Source organism: Crotalus tigris, unplaced genomic scaffold, assembly GCF_016545835.1.
Source record: "Crotalus tigris isolate CLP2741 ecotype Arizona unplaced genomic scaffold, ASM1654583v1 scf7180000024436.1354646, whole genome shotgun sequence".
Lineage (NCBI taxonomy): Eukaryota > Metazoa > Chordata > Lepidosauria > Squamata > Viperidae > Crotalus > Crotalus tigris.
Window position 1 is genome coordinate 890,757 of NW_024100605.1, and position 16,169 is coordinate 906,925.

Consider the following 16,169-nt stretch of genomic DNA (forward strand, 5'->3'; position numbering starts at 1 on the left):
ATAAATAAAAATGCCGGAACTCACATGTGTCATACAACCTGTCTTGCCTACCCTACAAGGTTCCATCCAAAAAAGGTGCCGGAACTCTGTTCTGGGCATTCTATGACAAAAAAAGCCCTGGATAATCCTCAGTTAATATTAATTGGAACTCGAATGTCTATCGCCAAGCGATATAGTCATAAAAGTCAATGTCATATGACCGCTTCACTTAGTGACAGCAATCCTGGCAGTCTGTATTGCTGCTGTTAACCAAATCCCACATGTCCCTAGGTGAGGATCCACCCAGCTTGGTTTCTCCCAGTCCAAGCCTTGTTAAGTTAAGGAATTGCCTTCTCTTGAACTTTTCCCACCAGCCTATCTCCTCAGAGTCCAGTGATGGCTTTCTGAAGACAGAGTGGATAACTAACTGCCTCTTTTAAAGCAGATGACACACATACCCCAGCATTAACCACTGAAGCCTGCCATGTGTCACTTTCCAGGAGAGGCAGCAAGAAGGGCATAGATATAAAACACAGATGTCTGAACTCAAAAGTTCTGTGGATCCTGTCTGGTTAATCAGGACTAGGGGGACTTCCTAGATAGTTTGAGGGAGTTTTCATTAGATACATTGCATTTATCTTTAGTTGGCAGGTAAGCCTACATGTCAAAAGGTAAATCCTGTGACAATTCTATTGAAAATTTAAGATAAACTTTGTAACTATTCACTACATCAACAGCAGTTAACTGTATAAAACAATTGTTTTAGTGTATATTAGCAAATCCATTTATTTAAATGAAAGGATGCATAGTTTTAACGAATCCGAACATTTTCAGTACTGTTTTCATGTCTGTTTTATCTGATTTTGTTTCATTTGAAATACTGTTCTGTTTTCTTTCTTCAGTTTCTCAAAATTAGTAGTAGTGGTTTTGGCTTCTGAGATTCTTTTTTAAATAATCAGCTTGTTCTCCTGCATTGTCCGATGTGCATGTGAATGGATTAGCTTGAATACCTGCTTGTGTTCACTGGTACCTCCATTCTGAGAAGTACAACTAAGCATCAGCCCCTAAAGCATTATCTGAATGAAGGACATGTCTGAGCAGAACTGTAAACAAACCTTCACAAAAAGTTTCATGAAGAAATACCTTGAATGCATTGTGTTTGGACCATATAAATTACTATGTCTTTCTGGAGAAGAGCTAATTGGCATACCCTATATTAAGGCTCCAGATAAACTTATTTGGTTGAATACATCCAGCAATAGTGATAATTTCTAATAAACGCTAACTAAAATGGAAAGAATAACCTTGAAATCTCTGTTTGAATTAGGCCAATAACTTTAAAGTTAAAAATTAACACAGTTCATCCAGCAGTCCCTAAGAAGGTGTGCTTTAATCTCTTTCAAATAAGCCTTTGAGTAAATCATTAGTATGTTAGCCTTAGTTTTTTAAATGTGTGATTAATCATTGTTAAGATAAAAACAAATTAACTAAAAGGAGTGTATGTTACCGAAGTATTTCTTAACTAATTACAATTAGATTTGAGAGCTAAAATATAAGTGAACATCTTCGCGGCCTCCTCAAATTAGCAAAAGGTAAAGGATATATTTAAGGCTTCAATTTTTAGCATTATTGGAAATACCAGCAAAAAAGATAGTATTGTATATGTATAATGAGCAATATTAAGTATGATTGTTTTAAGGTTTTTATTATTCAAGAGGTTGAGTGTATGTATTCCTAAGAATTCACATAAGGTAGCCCTTAACTTAAAACCACAATTGAGTCAAAAATTTCTATTTCTAAGCAAGACAGTTGTTAATTAAATTGTGCCCTATTTTATGAGCTTTCTTGCCACAGTTATTAAGTGAATCACTATAATTGATAAGTTAGTAACATGATTGTAAAGTGCATCTGTGTTCCCCATTGACTTTGCTTGCCAGAAGGTCACAAAGCTGATGGCCTCAAGGACTCTCTAAAAGAAGGCAAATGACCAGCTGTCTGCAAGGAATATAAACCCTTTCATTCCCCACCATCCAGTCAGAGCTGAAGAAGCTTCTTGGATGAGAAGCGAAATGTCTTCAAAGAAAAACAAGAAAGTCCAGTTGCCTCCTGAAAAAGCACCTTTGGGACAGTATCCAGGATGTCACATAGAGTAATTTCCAAAATTGGAGCCTTCCATATGTTTTGGATTATAACTGCAATCATTCCCATGCTGGTTGAGGTTAATAGAAATTGTAATCCAAAAACATGAAGCTATTTGGTTAGCATAAATGCATGAGATAGGTATATTGTTACCTCTTCTCTAAGGGAAATGTTATATTCCCATCTTGCCCTATTTTGAAGAAGCTTCTTTTTTCTCATTTTCATTGTACTTTGTTTATAAAAAGCCAGTTTGCAAATGAATAGCCAAAAATACTAATCTGGAATTTGGTTTAAGTACAATTAGATTATTCTTTCCTATAATTAGGATGATAAACAACAAGAAATACCCCATTAATTGTAAAAGGATCTGTAAGTGTCTGTCTGAAAGTTTTGAAAGTTTACACTAGGTGTAAATTATATTTATTTTGCCACATAATTATTCTCCAATTTAATTTGTATTTATTCTGCAGTATAAATTTTGAGGTTTTGATTTACATCGATTATATTTGTACAGCTTTAGTTTTCTTTTCTTTCATAGGGTGCAGAAGCTGTTGTTCTGGAGAGTGTTATGTTTGCCATTCTTGCAGAGAGAGCTCTTGGACCAAAACTTTATGGAATCTTCCCACAAGGCCGTCTGGAGGAATTCATTCCTGTATGTACCAGATATAAGCTGTGTGGTGGTAGTTGAAACTGAATTTGTCAGTATAGCACAAATAAAGACGAAAGTTATATATTTGCCAAGACATAGTAATAGGTTTGTTTTATTATTAGATTAGGCAATATGTAGACAATGTAAACTAGATCTCGGGTTTTCTGTAATCATTTTTGACCACATTTCAGTTAATGAAATACATGATGGAGTATTCTGCCTCATAGTAGCAGAACAGACAACATCACTGTTAGAGTAAATTACGGCACTGAAAAATAAAAATACGTTAGGTCCTCATTTGAGTTCCCTTATTAGCAGATTTGTAATTCACCTGGTAGATTCTTTATTTCTCATCATTTATGTCCTTTTTGCTATATATATATTTCAGAGCAGAAAGTTGGATACCGAGGAACTAAGTGTGCCAGATATATCAGCAGAAATAGCTGAAAAAATGGCTAAATTTCATGGAATGAAAATGCCATTTAATAAAGAACCTAAGTGGCTCTTTGGAACCATGGAGAAGTAAGCAATAGAAATGTTGTCTTTTTATTTTAATATGACAGTTAAGCATCTTAAAAGTAGCACTACTCAACATACAGAGTAATTAAGCTGGATACAGGAAGGATATGCAGAATGGTTTGGCGTGGAACAGCTGGTTTCAAGTGGTTCAGTGCCAGAACTGAAACATGTCTTGTCTAGATCCAGACAAAACAGCACTGCTTTGTTTCAGTTATGGATCAAAACACAGTTGTTCGATGTAGGGAGTGTATGGGTAGAAAAAAGCCAAGGTCATTGGCGGTAGATGAGAGAGGGAGGGAGAAGGCAGGATTGCAAGATAAGGCATGAGCGCAAGCCTAGTGGTGAAGGAGAAGAAAGGCCAGGAGGATATGCCACACTGGGAAATGGTAGGCACTGAGAGGATTGGGGAGAGGATGCAACCCAGTGGGATATATCGTTGAGACTGGTCAAAAAAATGGGGATGGAAGGTGGCCAGAGGTCAAAACTGTGAATAACAAAAAATATTTCTACTGGTTGATCAGAGCAGTTTGATAGAACATGTGGGACACAGTGCCTTTGCTGTGGGTTGAAAATGAATAGCATTTTTCGTTTTATGAGAAAGTTTATCTAATATGAGACACACAAATGTCTTAAAAATGTTTCTCTAGTTACATTTTTCTTTCAGAATATGATTGTGAGCAAAGGGTTGTACATGTTTGCCTAGAATACTAGCTATACAATAAAATCTTCATACAGGTACTTGAACCAAGTCATGAGAATCAAGTTTACCAGAGAGTCACGTGTGAGAAAACTGAACAAGATTCTCAGCTACAACTTGCCTCAAGAAATGAAAAACTTAAGGTATTATTCTAATATTTAATAGTTTACATTAGTTTCATAATTTTGTTATGTAATTGATTTTTAATTACTATAATGTAAATGGTAATGCTTTTATGACTTATTTTTTAATGTTGTCTCTATGTTTAGTAAATCTATATTTAGCTGCCTAAGAATATAGTTGCGTTGTAGCTATTTGTACCAATGTTTTCTCATTGTCTAGACACTGCATTCCACAATGGAATATTTTCTTTACAATAGTCTTGTGGGAAGAGATCATTCCAACACAAAATCTGGTCCTGCCTTGCTCTGAAGTATAAGTGTGCCTGTTGGTTCCTTAAGGGGCTTCTCCAGTCTCAGCTAAACTCCTATTTTTCTTTTTTATGTTACTGTACCTCAAGCAAATGTGATTCTGAAAAAATAGACTACTGAATTCAGGAGTTGATTAAAAGGTGCTGGAGCAGGCATAGGTATCTTCTTAATACAGGTGTATATTTTCCTTTTGTCATGTAGGCTATCTGTTAAAGGGGCAGCTGGCTTAAGGTGATACTGATGAATGGGGCATGGACACCTGCTCTAAAGAACAGCAATCACCAGTATCCTAACTTTCTCAAGAGTGCTTCCTTTGAGCTCTCTTTGGCTCATCATTCTAAAACTGGAGATGGGGCTATCTTCTCCCATGGAAAGCACAATCAGAGTCTTCTAAGCCAGGGGTGTCAAACTGCTGGCCTGCAGGCTGGATGCATCATGCCGAAACCGCGTCCACCTCATTGCCGGCAATGGAAAAAAAGTCGTGATACATCACAACACACCACGTGACGTTGCAAGTTTGACACCCCTGTTCTAAGCCTACCTCTGAAACTGGAAGAGGGAGATATCTTATACTGTAGGATGCCCTATCTGAGCGGTAGAGAAAGGACTTCCACTGCATATCCAGTGTGCTTTTTCAGTGACATTTCCCATTAATATTGAGAGGCCAAGCAAGTGTCTATGGCAGTCTATTAAAATAAATTGAAAGTAAATTCTCTCCTCTCCTCATTGCACATTGACATGACATGAAATGTCAGCAAACTTTGTTCAGCTGTGAATATAGCTCTGTCAACCTCATTCACTAAACGGTGCATCTATAAATGATATTTCAACATACCTCTTTTACTTGTTCTAATTAGAAGAAGCCATTGTGCTAGTTGTGCATAGTGTAGCTATCAGACCATAAAGCACGGGGGAGGGAGGTGGCTTGCAGGGAGCAGAGCTAGGATCATGTTTACAGCTAAATTATGGCAAGTGTCCTAAGATTTTCTCAGAATATTTGTTCAAATGTTGGTTTGAAGAAAGGGAGAAAATAATTGACTCTCCAAGACCTCCAAATGGCTCTCATTGCCTTACTACTGTGCCATCATGGGAAGAGAGAGAATAAAGCCAGCAGGTGTTTAAGAATACAGTAGGTCAAGGTGTTGTTTCCTACTTTGAGGAAATACAAAGTAGAAAGGAAATACTTTCATTCAAAAACAGTTTTTTGAATAGGTTCGTATAGGAGAAGACATAGTTGGTAGAAATATATTCAAGAGATGAGATGTAAAAAGTACTGTTTGTCTTTCTGTATTTATACCCTTAATTTTAAAAAATGGTTTGGATTTTTCTCCCCTAGATCCTTACTTGAAGCTACTCCATCTCCAGTTGTGTTTTGTCATAATGACTGCCAAGAAGGTACAATAACATTGTCTTTGCATTTTTTTACAGTTGTAATTGTCTTAATAACTTAATAACAGTTTATAGCAAAGCAAATGTTCATATCTAAACAATTGATTAAATTTAGCTCATGTTCTATTTGGTGAACATGTTCTGTTTATTTCATGGAGGTAAATGCAAAGAAATGTTCTTGCAGTATTGTACAACAGGATTACGAGAAGATTAAAATCTGGTCTATTTGTAGCTAGTTCCAAAGATAATTCTTAGAATGAAAAGTTTAAAAGCTAAGGAAGTATAGCAATGGGGTTTGGTGTGTGAAAATAGCTTGGACTTCATTTTGATTATAGTCATTAAGATTGCAGGATTGCCTTACTCCAGCAATGCCCTAATAAATGCCTTCTTTCTGCCACCATTTAAATAACACACATGCTATTTACTAATGGCACGCTTACTCTTGAGATGGACTCCGGAGTTGAGTGCACCTGCTCAAGATATTTGCACAAGTCTTCTTTGCTTCAGAACAGATCTCTCAGATGCAGCCTTCCATGAAAAGATACAAAACTATATCCTCACCCAAACTGTAGCAGTTAAGGGTGGGCAGAGAAAATGGGGAAATTGCGGTGACCACAAAATGGCAGTGAAGAATTAGAATTGCTTTGATGGTATCTCTTTCCTGCCATTTAGTGCTGTGTGGATTTTTATAGCCCATGTAAAGAAACCCTGCCCAAAGTTGAAAGTAGGCTGGGAGGGTCCTAATGGCCCAAAGTGGTTGCCTCCCCTGCCTTTATGTATTTTCCTCCATCGCCATGTACACATTCTATATACATATATTTTGCTAATGGAACATCCGTAGTTCTAGTGTTAAAGAATCAGGATAATTCAGCTGTTATGTAAGCTATGGACCCACTTCCAATGTAATGATCTGAAATTTCCTCAGAAAGCTTGCACAAATCATTTTATGCCTCTTGCTTCTCTTCTTCATATCCCCAGGAAATATCTTGCTTCTTGATGGCAGAGAAGATTCTGAAAAACAAAAGCTGATGCTTATTGACTTTGAATACAGCAGTTACAATTATAGGTAAATGTTGGAGCTCTCCTTGAATAAATAAAAATACAAGCTTAACAAATGCCAGATTAGTTGTGTGAACTACTGTTTGCATACATAGTCCATTTGCTGTTAATCCATCAGGATTACCAGTGTTTGCTTAAAAAAAGTTAGTAATAATACAGTATCTGAAAATAAGGTGTTTTGCAAAAAAAATTGGAGTAATGAATTTATACTAAAACTAACTTAATAAAATGTACATATAAAGTCCATCTGTTCAAAATGTTTGTGACAAATTTTAAGGTAAAGCTACTTTATAAGATAAATAACAGATAATAGCAATTCTTTCTGTTGATCTTTCTCAATCATTATTTAGTTTGCTTATTAGTGATGGTGTTTCATGGTCAAATTGATACCCAAACTGACAGTTTGCAAATGTATTTGCACTGTTTAGAGAATAAGGTATATCCTCTGAGATTTATAGGACCTTAAACTAATTGATTGTTATGTCAGTTTTGTTGACATATATGTGTATGAATATGTATCTGGGTTGGGAATTAGAGTTCTAGGATAGTTCTGATCTTGGAACAATCTGACATCCTAGGGTGGCAGCTTCATTTTGCTGAGTCTTCAGTTACTTGATACTATAGCATCTAAGTATTGCTGGGTCCTTATGTCATTTAGTTGTTGGGAAAAAAATTAAAATCATGATAGGAGTAATATAATTTTCAGGCAGAAAGATTTATATAAGTGTTTTTTCTGGTTAAAAATGCAAGTCTTGGCAAGGATTAGTCTTAAAATATGTATACTTTTGAAAATTGAATAACAACATCATATGCATCTGCCAGTCAAAATAGATATATTAGAATAGAAAGTTGATTTTATTTAATAGACTGAATTAGTTATAACATCATTTATGAACTTTGTTAGCCTTTAATGACAAGATTTCAACCCTGCTGGCTGGTGAGGTCAATATAATAGTGGACTATACAGCCAATTGTGCTTAAGTTCCTCAGAGCTACTAAATTTACCCCCAGGGAAGGATTACTTGGAATTTAAGGCAATCTCCCTAAAAGAAAAGCAGATAGAAAAACATTTGTAAAAATGGGGGGGAAATCAGGTACAGTCTAATCTTAACTCAACCCAGTCCTAAGGATTCTCATCCCCACCCCACCAATAAATTTCTGTATATGTTCTAATATACCTGACAGAAGCTCATTCAGAAAAGGAGACCAAAAATACTAACTTTAATTGAATTAGCATCTTATTTTATAGACAGTTTTAACTAGCATCTTATTTTTAAAATAAATTGATTCTTCTTTTCATTTACTAATAATTTTTTCTTACATGAACCACTGCCAGAAGCCAAACACTCAAGTGCCCTCTCACAAATTCCCCTCTCGCCTTCCAGCAGGGGTAGTAGTAAATTAAAAAACCATGAATGGAGATGGAGAAAGAAAGGAAGGAGTAGCTGGCAAGGAGAACAAAGAAAGAGGAAGAAAATGTATATGGTAGATAAAGAAAGGAGCAATACTAATTAGACAAGGAAGGAAGGGGAAAAAGAAAAACCCTGTTAAATAGGTATAAAAAAGGTTTAAAAGATCCGGACTAATGTTCAAAAGAATATACAATGTTTGTAAGAGTTGCCATTCCCACTTATTTCTAAAGCATCTTCCCAACTTTCTCAACCAATATAAGAGGATGCCCTCACCCCATCAAATAATTTCAGAGAGAAAGCTCAACTGGTCACACTAGTTTACATTGTTTCGTGATGTCATGGAGCATGCTATCTACCCCCACAGAATAGAATACCGACAAGGCAGAAGTTAAGTTTCATCCAGCACAGCTCTTTTTATAGTCCCCAAATGCTTCAGAATATAACTTTTGGAGCCGAATGTATTTCTTACATATTCATAATGTTTTCACTCTAGAGGGTTTGATATTGCTAATCACTTCTGTGAATGGATGTACGACTACGTGCATGAAAAATATCCATTCTTCAAAGCAAACTTCATGAACTATCCCACAAAGAAGCAGCAGGTAAGCAATAAAAAGAACTGCCTTGAGTTATAATATCCTTTACTTTCAAACTGAACCTCAAAAATTGTACATTGCAACTTTACTCTGCATTTTCAAGTTAAAACTTGCCAAACTGAATTTCTTAATCACATAGCAATGGAGAACTATTGTCCTCCATAAATTACTGAACTAAAATTCTCAGAATCCTTCACTATTGGTTATGTTGGCTGTAGAATGATAGCTCATCTAGAACAGGGCTTTTCAACCTTTTCACCCATTGTACCACTTTTAGGATATGGCAACATCCGAGTACCACCAGCCGCCTAGCAAGGTGTCAAAAACTTGATGACCAAAAAAGGAAAAAAATGATAAAGTACAGGTAGTCTTCGACTTACAACAGTTCATTTAGTGACTGTTCGAAGTTACAATGGCACTGAAAAAAGTGTCACCCAAGCCACAGCTGAGCAAGACACCTGCCTGCCCGCCCAGCGGCGCTCTTTCTCCTGTACAAGGTTTTCATTGTTGTGAGCATTTCTGTCAAGGATTGGCGGTGGGGTGGGGGGGGGTGTTTGGTTTTTATTCCCCCATCTGCTGGATGGTTGCAGCAGGTTTTGGTCACTTTACATGACCCTGGGACATTGTGACTGTCATAAATATGAATCAGTTGCCAAGCATCTGAATGTAAATCACAAGACCCTGGAGATGCTGCAACATTCCAGCTGATTGATGCTTCTTCTGGGCTCAGCAGAAGTACCAGGATCAGCGCCGAGCTCCAGCTGGAGCCTGGCACTGATCCTGGTGCTTCCACTGAGCCCTCACAGCCCTGAAAAAGTGTCAATCAGCTGGATGGTGTTTCCGCTGAGCCTTGACAGCCCTGCAGCTCCAGCCATCTCTTGCTCAGGCTTGTGCAGTGCTGCCACCGGTTCAGCTCATTCCCCTCCCCCACTACCCGTACCACTGGTTGAAAAGCCCTGATCTAGAAGACTACAGATTCCCCAGTTCTAGGGTAACAAGTCTGTAATGGGTGATTTCTGTATTTCATCCTACAATCCTAGTAGTAAAGTTTTCTTAATGGAAATGCAGTTCCCTCTCTTCCATCCAGAATATAGCACATAAGCATTGCTTGAGCAGCGTCCGCAAGATTGTCCAGGACACTACACATCCTCTTCACAACATGGTTTCCTTGTTACCTTCTGGGAGGAGGCTTTGTGGTATCCGAAGCAGAACATCCAGATTCAGTCACAGCTTTATTCCATGCAGTATTAACCTTGTGAACTCTAAGGCTTCCTCCTTCCGTTATGTATTCAAGATGGACAATGATTAATATTTATATGTTACTTATATGTAAGGGTTTAGGTCTATACACACATTGTATATAGAAGGGCTTTTCAACCAGTGGCACGGGTACCACCTGTGGTACATTGGCACCTGGCAGGTGGTATGCGACCATCCTTGAAAAGTGGTAGCGGGGGAGGGAATGAGCTGAACAGGTGGCAGCACCGCAGAAGCCTGAGCGAGAGATGGCTGGAGCTGCAGGGCTGTCAGGGCTCAGTGGAAGCGCCAGGATCAGCACCAGGCTCCAGCTAGAGCTCGGCGCTGATCCTGGTGCTTCTGCTGAGCCCTGAAGAAACACCAATCAGCTGAAAAGCAGCACTGATCCTGGCGCTTCTGCTGAGCCCAGAAGAAGCGAAGCGCTGATCAGCTGGAATGTTGCAGCATCTCCAGGGTCTTGTGATTTACATTCAGATGCTTGGCAACTGATTCATATTTATGATGGTCACAGTGCCCAGGATCATGTGAAGTGACCAAAACCTGCTGCAACCACCAAGCAGACGGGGGGGGGGAATAAAAAACAAACACTCCCCCCATCTCACCCCTGCTGCCAATCCTCAAAAGAAATGCTCACAACAATGAAAACCTTGGAGATGAGGAAGAGCGCCGCCGGGTGGGCAGGCAGGTGTCTTGCTCAGCTGTGGCTTGGGTGACACTTTTTTCAGTGCCAAAGTAACTTCGAACAGTCACTAAGTGAACTGTTGTAAGTCGAGGACTACCTGTACTTTATCACTTTTTTTTTTTTGTCAAGTTTTTGACACCTTGCTAGGCGACTGGTGGTACTCGGATGCTGCCCTATCCTAAAAGTGTACAATGGGTGAAAAGGTTGAAAAGCCCTGGTATATAGTATGCTTTAAATGTGTTGTGTATGTGTACACTTTGAAAAGAAGCAACTAAATTTCATTTTTAATGTGTGCCATTGTGCCCACAGGAAAAAATGGCAATAAAGGTTATCTATCTATCTATCTATCTATCTATCTATCTATCTATCTATCTATCTATCTATCTACCTACCTACCTACCTACCTACCTACCTACCTACCTACCTACCTAATAATGGAGTATACCTAGAATACATTTTCAAAATTCATTTAATTAGTGAGAAATATTAGGTGTTAAAGTTCAGAAATATATTGGAGGTGGGCACAGTTTTCCCATTTTTAATAATTGTGTAGACAAATATTGAATGAACTGAAATACAAATATTAGTTCTAGTATGAACTTGAAAATGAATACAGTTCTGTTTTTTTAAAAAGTGCTTTAAATTACACTGAAATTCTAATAAATTATGTTAACTTAGTATGTTGGTATTAAGCGAGTCCACTGCTGTTCTGACAACACTTTTGTGCCTTTAGCTCCATTTCATCACCAGTTATCTATCTGCATCTCAAAGTGGATTTGAAAATCTGAGCCATGAAGATAAATCCAAAATAGAAGAAGATATGTTGGTTGAAGTGAACAGGTAAACTCTTTCTTAATTCAAAATCATATGTAATCCTGTTTATAAATCTTGGTCCCCGGTTAATATGTAGAGTATACTGTCCCTGCATTTCTAAACTAGATATTCCTCAGTGTTTAGTTTAATGTCCAATTTAAACTAGTACATTTTTTTTACTTATCATATAAGGCAGCATGCAGACTATTGTAATGATTTTTCTAAGCTGGTTAATTTCATCTGCTCTGAGAACATCTGGTTTGATCAGTAAGCATAGAAACATGACAGAGAAGGCATCCACAGGTAAAGACTAGCTGAGGATATGTGATCTGGTTCCTTGGATATCTCCTTGATGCTAATCAAGGTGCCTCCGCTATTTTTTAAAGGGTTACTCTGATTAAAAACTAAATGGAAAGTTAATGAGCTTAAAAGCAAGATCCCATCCTCCAGTATTATTTTTATTCCCAAGAGTATCTTTGTTCTCTACCTAGGCTTGATAGGATTTCTTAGAAAATAAAAAAAAAATTGCATGGAACATCAGTTGAATGTTTTCTTTGAAACTCTGCTTGCTTACTTTGGGTCAGTCACCCTTTCTCAGCCCAGGGTGGTGGTTGTGGGGAAAATAGGAGGAAGTTGTATTTGATAAGTTTGCCACCTTATTTATAAAATAATAAACATGGAAATAAACAGTCTTATGTTTCTTTTGGGATTTGTTTAACAGAGGTATTTGGAAGGATATAAAAGTAGGAAAACAGAATTTTTATCTGCTTTATCTTATACTTGATGAGGGGCAGCAAATAAATTTCGAAATAAATTTCTAGATAGATAGATAGTCAGTCTCTCAGATGAATTATATGGGTGCTGAATGCTGGTAACACCCAATCTTCTAAATTTCATTATATAAATTTAGAGACCACATAAAATAGCCTTTCAAATTATTAAGAGTCCAGGATATCTGAGGGTTATTTTCTCTATAAAGCTGTCCATTCCCTGTTGGAGACAACCCATTTTCTTTTGCTTTTCAGAACATGAACAGCCTGTTTCTATTATACATTTTAGGACAGAGAGAATAACATGTATCCCTCCAGGTATGGGGGGGGGCTTCCACCATCCCACATCATGTATCATGCCAGGAGAGGTGATGAGTTCAGCTGGAGGACATGTATTGTCCTTATCCCTTTTATTCTAGTCAAGAGAAGCAAGGGTGGTTCTGTGTTTGATACCAAAACATACTTTGACCGTATTCAATTATGTTTTTCTTTGGCAGGTTTGCCCTTGCATCTCATATCTTCTGGGGTCTGTGGTCCATTATACAGGCAAAAATATCATCTATTGAGTTTGGATACATGGTATGCCTTTTAAAAAGACTCACATTTTTAAGCATCTGCGTCCTTCACATAGTTCTTACTCCTGTGTAAGAAAGAGTTGCGAAATTGGAGCTTTGTAGGTTTTGCAGAACTTTTAAGCCTTTTCAGCATAACCAATGATGAGGAATGCTAGGAATTAGTGTTATAACATCTGAAGAGTCCAGGCTCCCTACTTGTTTCACACTGATCTAAATTCCCTGAAAATCAGTTATTAACAAGTGTGAGTAAGCGTTTGATTCATCAAGCATTTAATGAAGGTCACCTTGTCATTAAAAAGCCATGGGACTTGCTATCACCAGCAACTTGGCTTTGACTGCCTTAATGATACTACAGTAAATGTCAATTAACTGTATCATTTTGATTGATCTTAGCTTGACCTTTGACTTATTTTCAAAATCTAGTTTATACTTATGCTGAGCACATAAATTCAATTATAAATCCAGGTCATAGCAAGGATCAATAAAGAGGAATTAATATCTGAAAAAATATTTCATTCCCATCCTAAGCGATGCTGAAGGATTTCTTAGCATCACTTGGAATGCTCACAATTATTTGCAAAAGAGAACCAAGTGCCATCATACAAATAGCTCTGCATGAAATTCTAGGATAATGCTTGTTCCCTGAAATTGGGACACATTGCAAGAGCTTCAGTCTTTTCAACTGTAGTATTTTTTTTCCTACTTAGGACTATGCGCTCTCTAGATTTGATGCGTACTTTGAGCAGAAGAGGAAACTCAAAGTGTGAAGGTTGAAGACTGGACAATCAGTTACTGTACTGTATAAGGAAGGCAGCTGGGCAGAAATTCCACTGTGCTTAGGCTACTGTAGTTGTAATGAAGGTTTTGCAAATTCCAACTACTCGGATGCAATGCTGAAGACTGCACAAAATGGCTGTTTACTTTTTTACAGTTTCATAAGTCTCTGGAATGCAAATTGATAGCTGATGGATAATATAACAGTGCAATATCAAATGTTTTAAATCTAGAAGGTATTATGAGGGAAACCTTGAGTGTTAATGTGAACCATCCCTTATTTCAAAAGCAAGAAGTGTTAACTGTGGGTATCTATTTTTTTAACTAACATTGACAATGCATTATATAAGCTACCAGTTAAGGGGGAAGTTCCAATTCTCTAATTTTTTTTATTTTTTTATTTTTATTTTTTTGGTTAAGGGGAAATGATTACACTGAATTTTTGCTGAAAACTATTTGAGCAAAGATCATTGTTATGTGACAGGTGTATGTCAAGCTGTTCAGAAAAAAAACACTAACCCATACTGGGCTAAAAGAACTCAAAAGAGCTTCTGCTTCTCTTTTCATGCAGTAGTTTTCATTTTCTGGTATATTGGAGAACAAGGCAGTATAGATATGTCATAAAATGGAGCATGCAAATCTTGCTATTTCCTGTTAGCTTATTTCAGTTTCAATCCAGGATGTTCAGTAACAGTCATGTTGTATTGCATTGTTCTTCTCTAAGAAGTTCCCCAGGGTGACAGAAATGGGATGAGTGCCTTGAATTCCTCTAGCAGCTGCTTCTTGCTACAAGGAGAAAAGTAGGGGCAAACGAAAAATAGGGAGGAGCTGAGGAACACTTGAGCAGTGGTGGCAGGCTGGTGCCTTGTTGGGGGCACGCTGCTCCTTGTTTAAAACCCTGCCACCTTTCCAACAGTTAAGTGGATGTTTCTTGTGCAAAGAGTACATTGAACTATGTATGTGAAATCTCCAATAAGTGTAAGTTTTGTGAGGGCATCTAGAAAATGTATCTCCTAACTATTATTTGATGTGCTTTCTGCTTAACTTGTATTGGACAAATAAACTTTTTAAAGTCTTTTTCTTGTAATATTTGATTATTACTTCGTCAGCTTCAAGTCTTGAGTTCTACTTCCCCTGTCCTATAGCAATGTGCTTAATTTGTATGAGCATCTTCAGCGAGATAGAAAGAATGCCAGTATGTATGTGATGTTAACACACAAATGCCATGAACATATTTGCAGTTCCTTACAGATAACCATAGCTTGTCTGAGTGTTACCTTGTGCTAAACAAGTTTGTTTTTAGTATGGATTGACATAATATGGGTTGATAGTAGTGGTGGGATTCAGCCAGTTTGCACCAGTTCGGCAGAACCAGTGGCTAAGTTTTTGTTGCCCAGGCCCAGAATGGCATCCACACAGAGAACCGGTTGTTCAGATATTTGAATCCCACCACTGCTTGATAGTAATACGTAAATCCAACACTGCGGTTTATAAAATAGAATATATCTTGGTGACCTTGTTCAGTAAACCAGGATTAATTATTGCTCAGAACTCAAAGCAAACTTCTATGATTGCTATCTTCTTCACCCCCTTCTCTAGGAGTAATAACTTTTGGGGGGGGTTGCCTTTCAGTGCAATAAGGCTTTATAATTGGTCATAGATACAGGTATTTCTTAATAGTAAAAAGCAAAAGGGATCATTTAGTGAAATAAATTGTGGATGAAGGGTTTAACTCGAAATTAAATCCAGAAATATGCTGCATTTTGAAAAGCTGGGATACTGCATATACAGAAGATGGTCAGTTGCTACCTTGTTACCCTTGACATGATTCCCAGCTTCTGCAGTTTTGCATAATTACGGCCAATTTTCAAAAAATGGTCCTTTTCTGAATTAAATGTTCAAAGAATTGGACTTGACAATAAGGCCTGTACTATACAGCATGAACATTGCTGTAGTGGAATCTACCTAAACCATTTCCTCTACCATCTGTACATACTCTTGTACTGGAAGTCAAAAGTGCCCTCCATAAATTCTTCCAAGCCACCATCAAAATTGCAATGCCACAAAGGTGGAGGGAGGCAGGGAGAGCCACGGGGTTCCACTCTTCAAAATGATCATCAGGTTCCCCTGCTGATAACTTCTCCTTTGCAGAAAGCTATGGGCTTAATGGAGGGCTTGAGAATCAATAAGAGTTTCAAGAAATAAACTGAGCAATACTGTTCAGCACAGAGCAAGGATTTGAGGACTGGGATATTTTTCTTTAATCTGTTTTAGGCTTACTCTCCATTGTTTGATTTTTACTTCAAAATGGCCAGAAGCTGAATTCTGACAATGCAATTTCAGGAGGCTCTGAAAATCACACAAAAGCTGCTATTTTCTATTCTTGAATTTTGCCATTCCTTCATTGGTAGCCATTTTGTACATTTTG

At 37.6% G+C, this 16,169-nt stretch overlaps 1 protein-coding gene across 3 annotated transcripts in view; it reads left to right on the forward strand.

Moving 5' to 3' along the window:
- CHKA (choline kinase alpha) overlaps positions 1-14,818 on the forward strand; it is a 32,936-nt gene extending 18,118 nt beyond the window's left edge. For 2 of the 3 annotated variants that reach the window (XM_039331268.1, XM_039331270.1), the window contains exons 4-12: positions 2,657-2,770; positions 3,156-3,289; positions 4,022-4,126; positions 5,751-5,809; positions 6,782-6,869; positions 8,768-8,876; positions 11,543-11,649; positions 12,890-12,971; positions 13,675-14,818. In XM_039331268.1, the coding sequence (XP_039187202.1) occupies positions 2,657-2,770; positions 3,156-3,289; positions 4,022-4,126; positions 5,751-5,809; positions 6,782-6,869; positions 8,768-8,876; positions 11,543-11,649; positions 12,890-12,971; positions 13,675-13,734 (858 nt within the window). In that variant the 3' untranslated portion in view covers positions 13,735-14,818. The other variant, XM_039331269.1, reaches the window with a different exon arrangement.
- Positions 14,819-16,169: the final 1,351 nt, after the last annotated feature.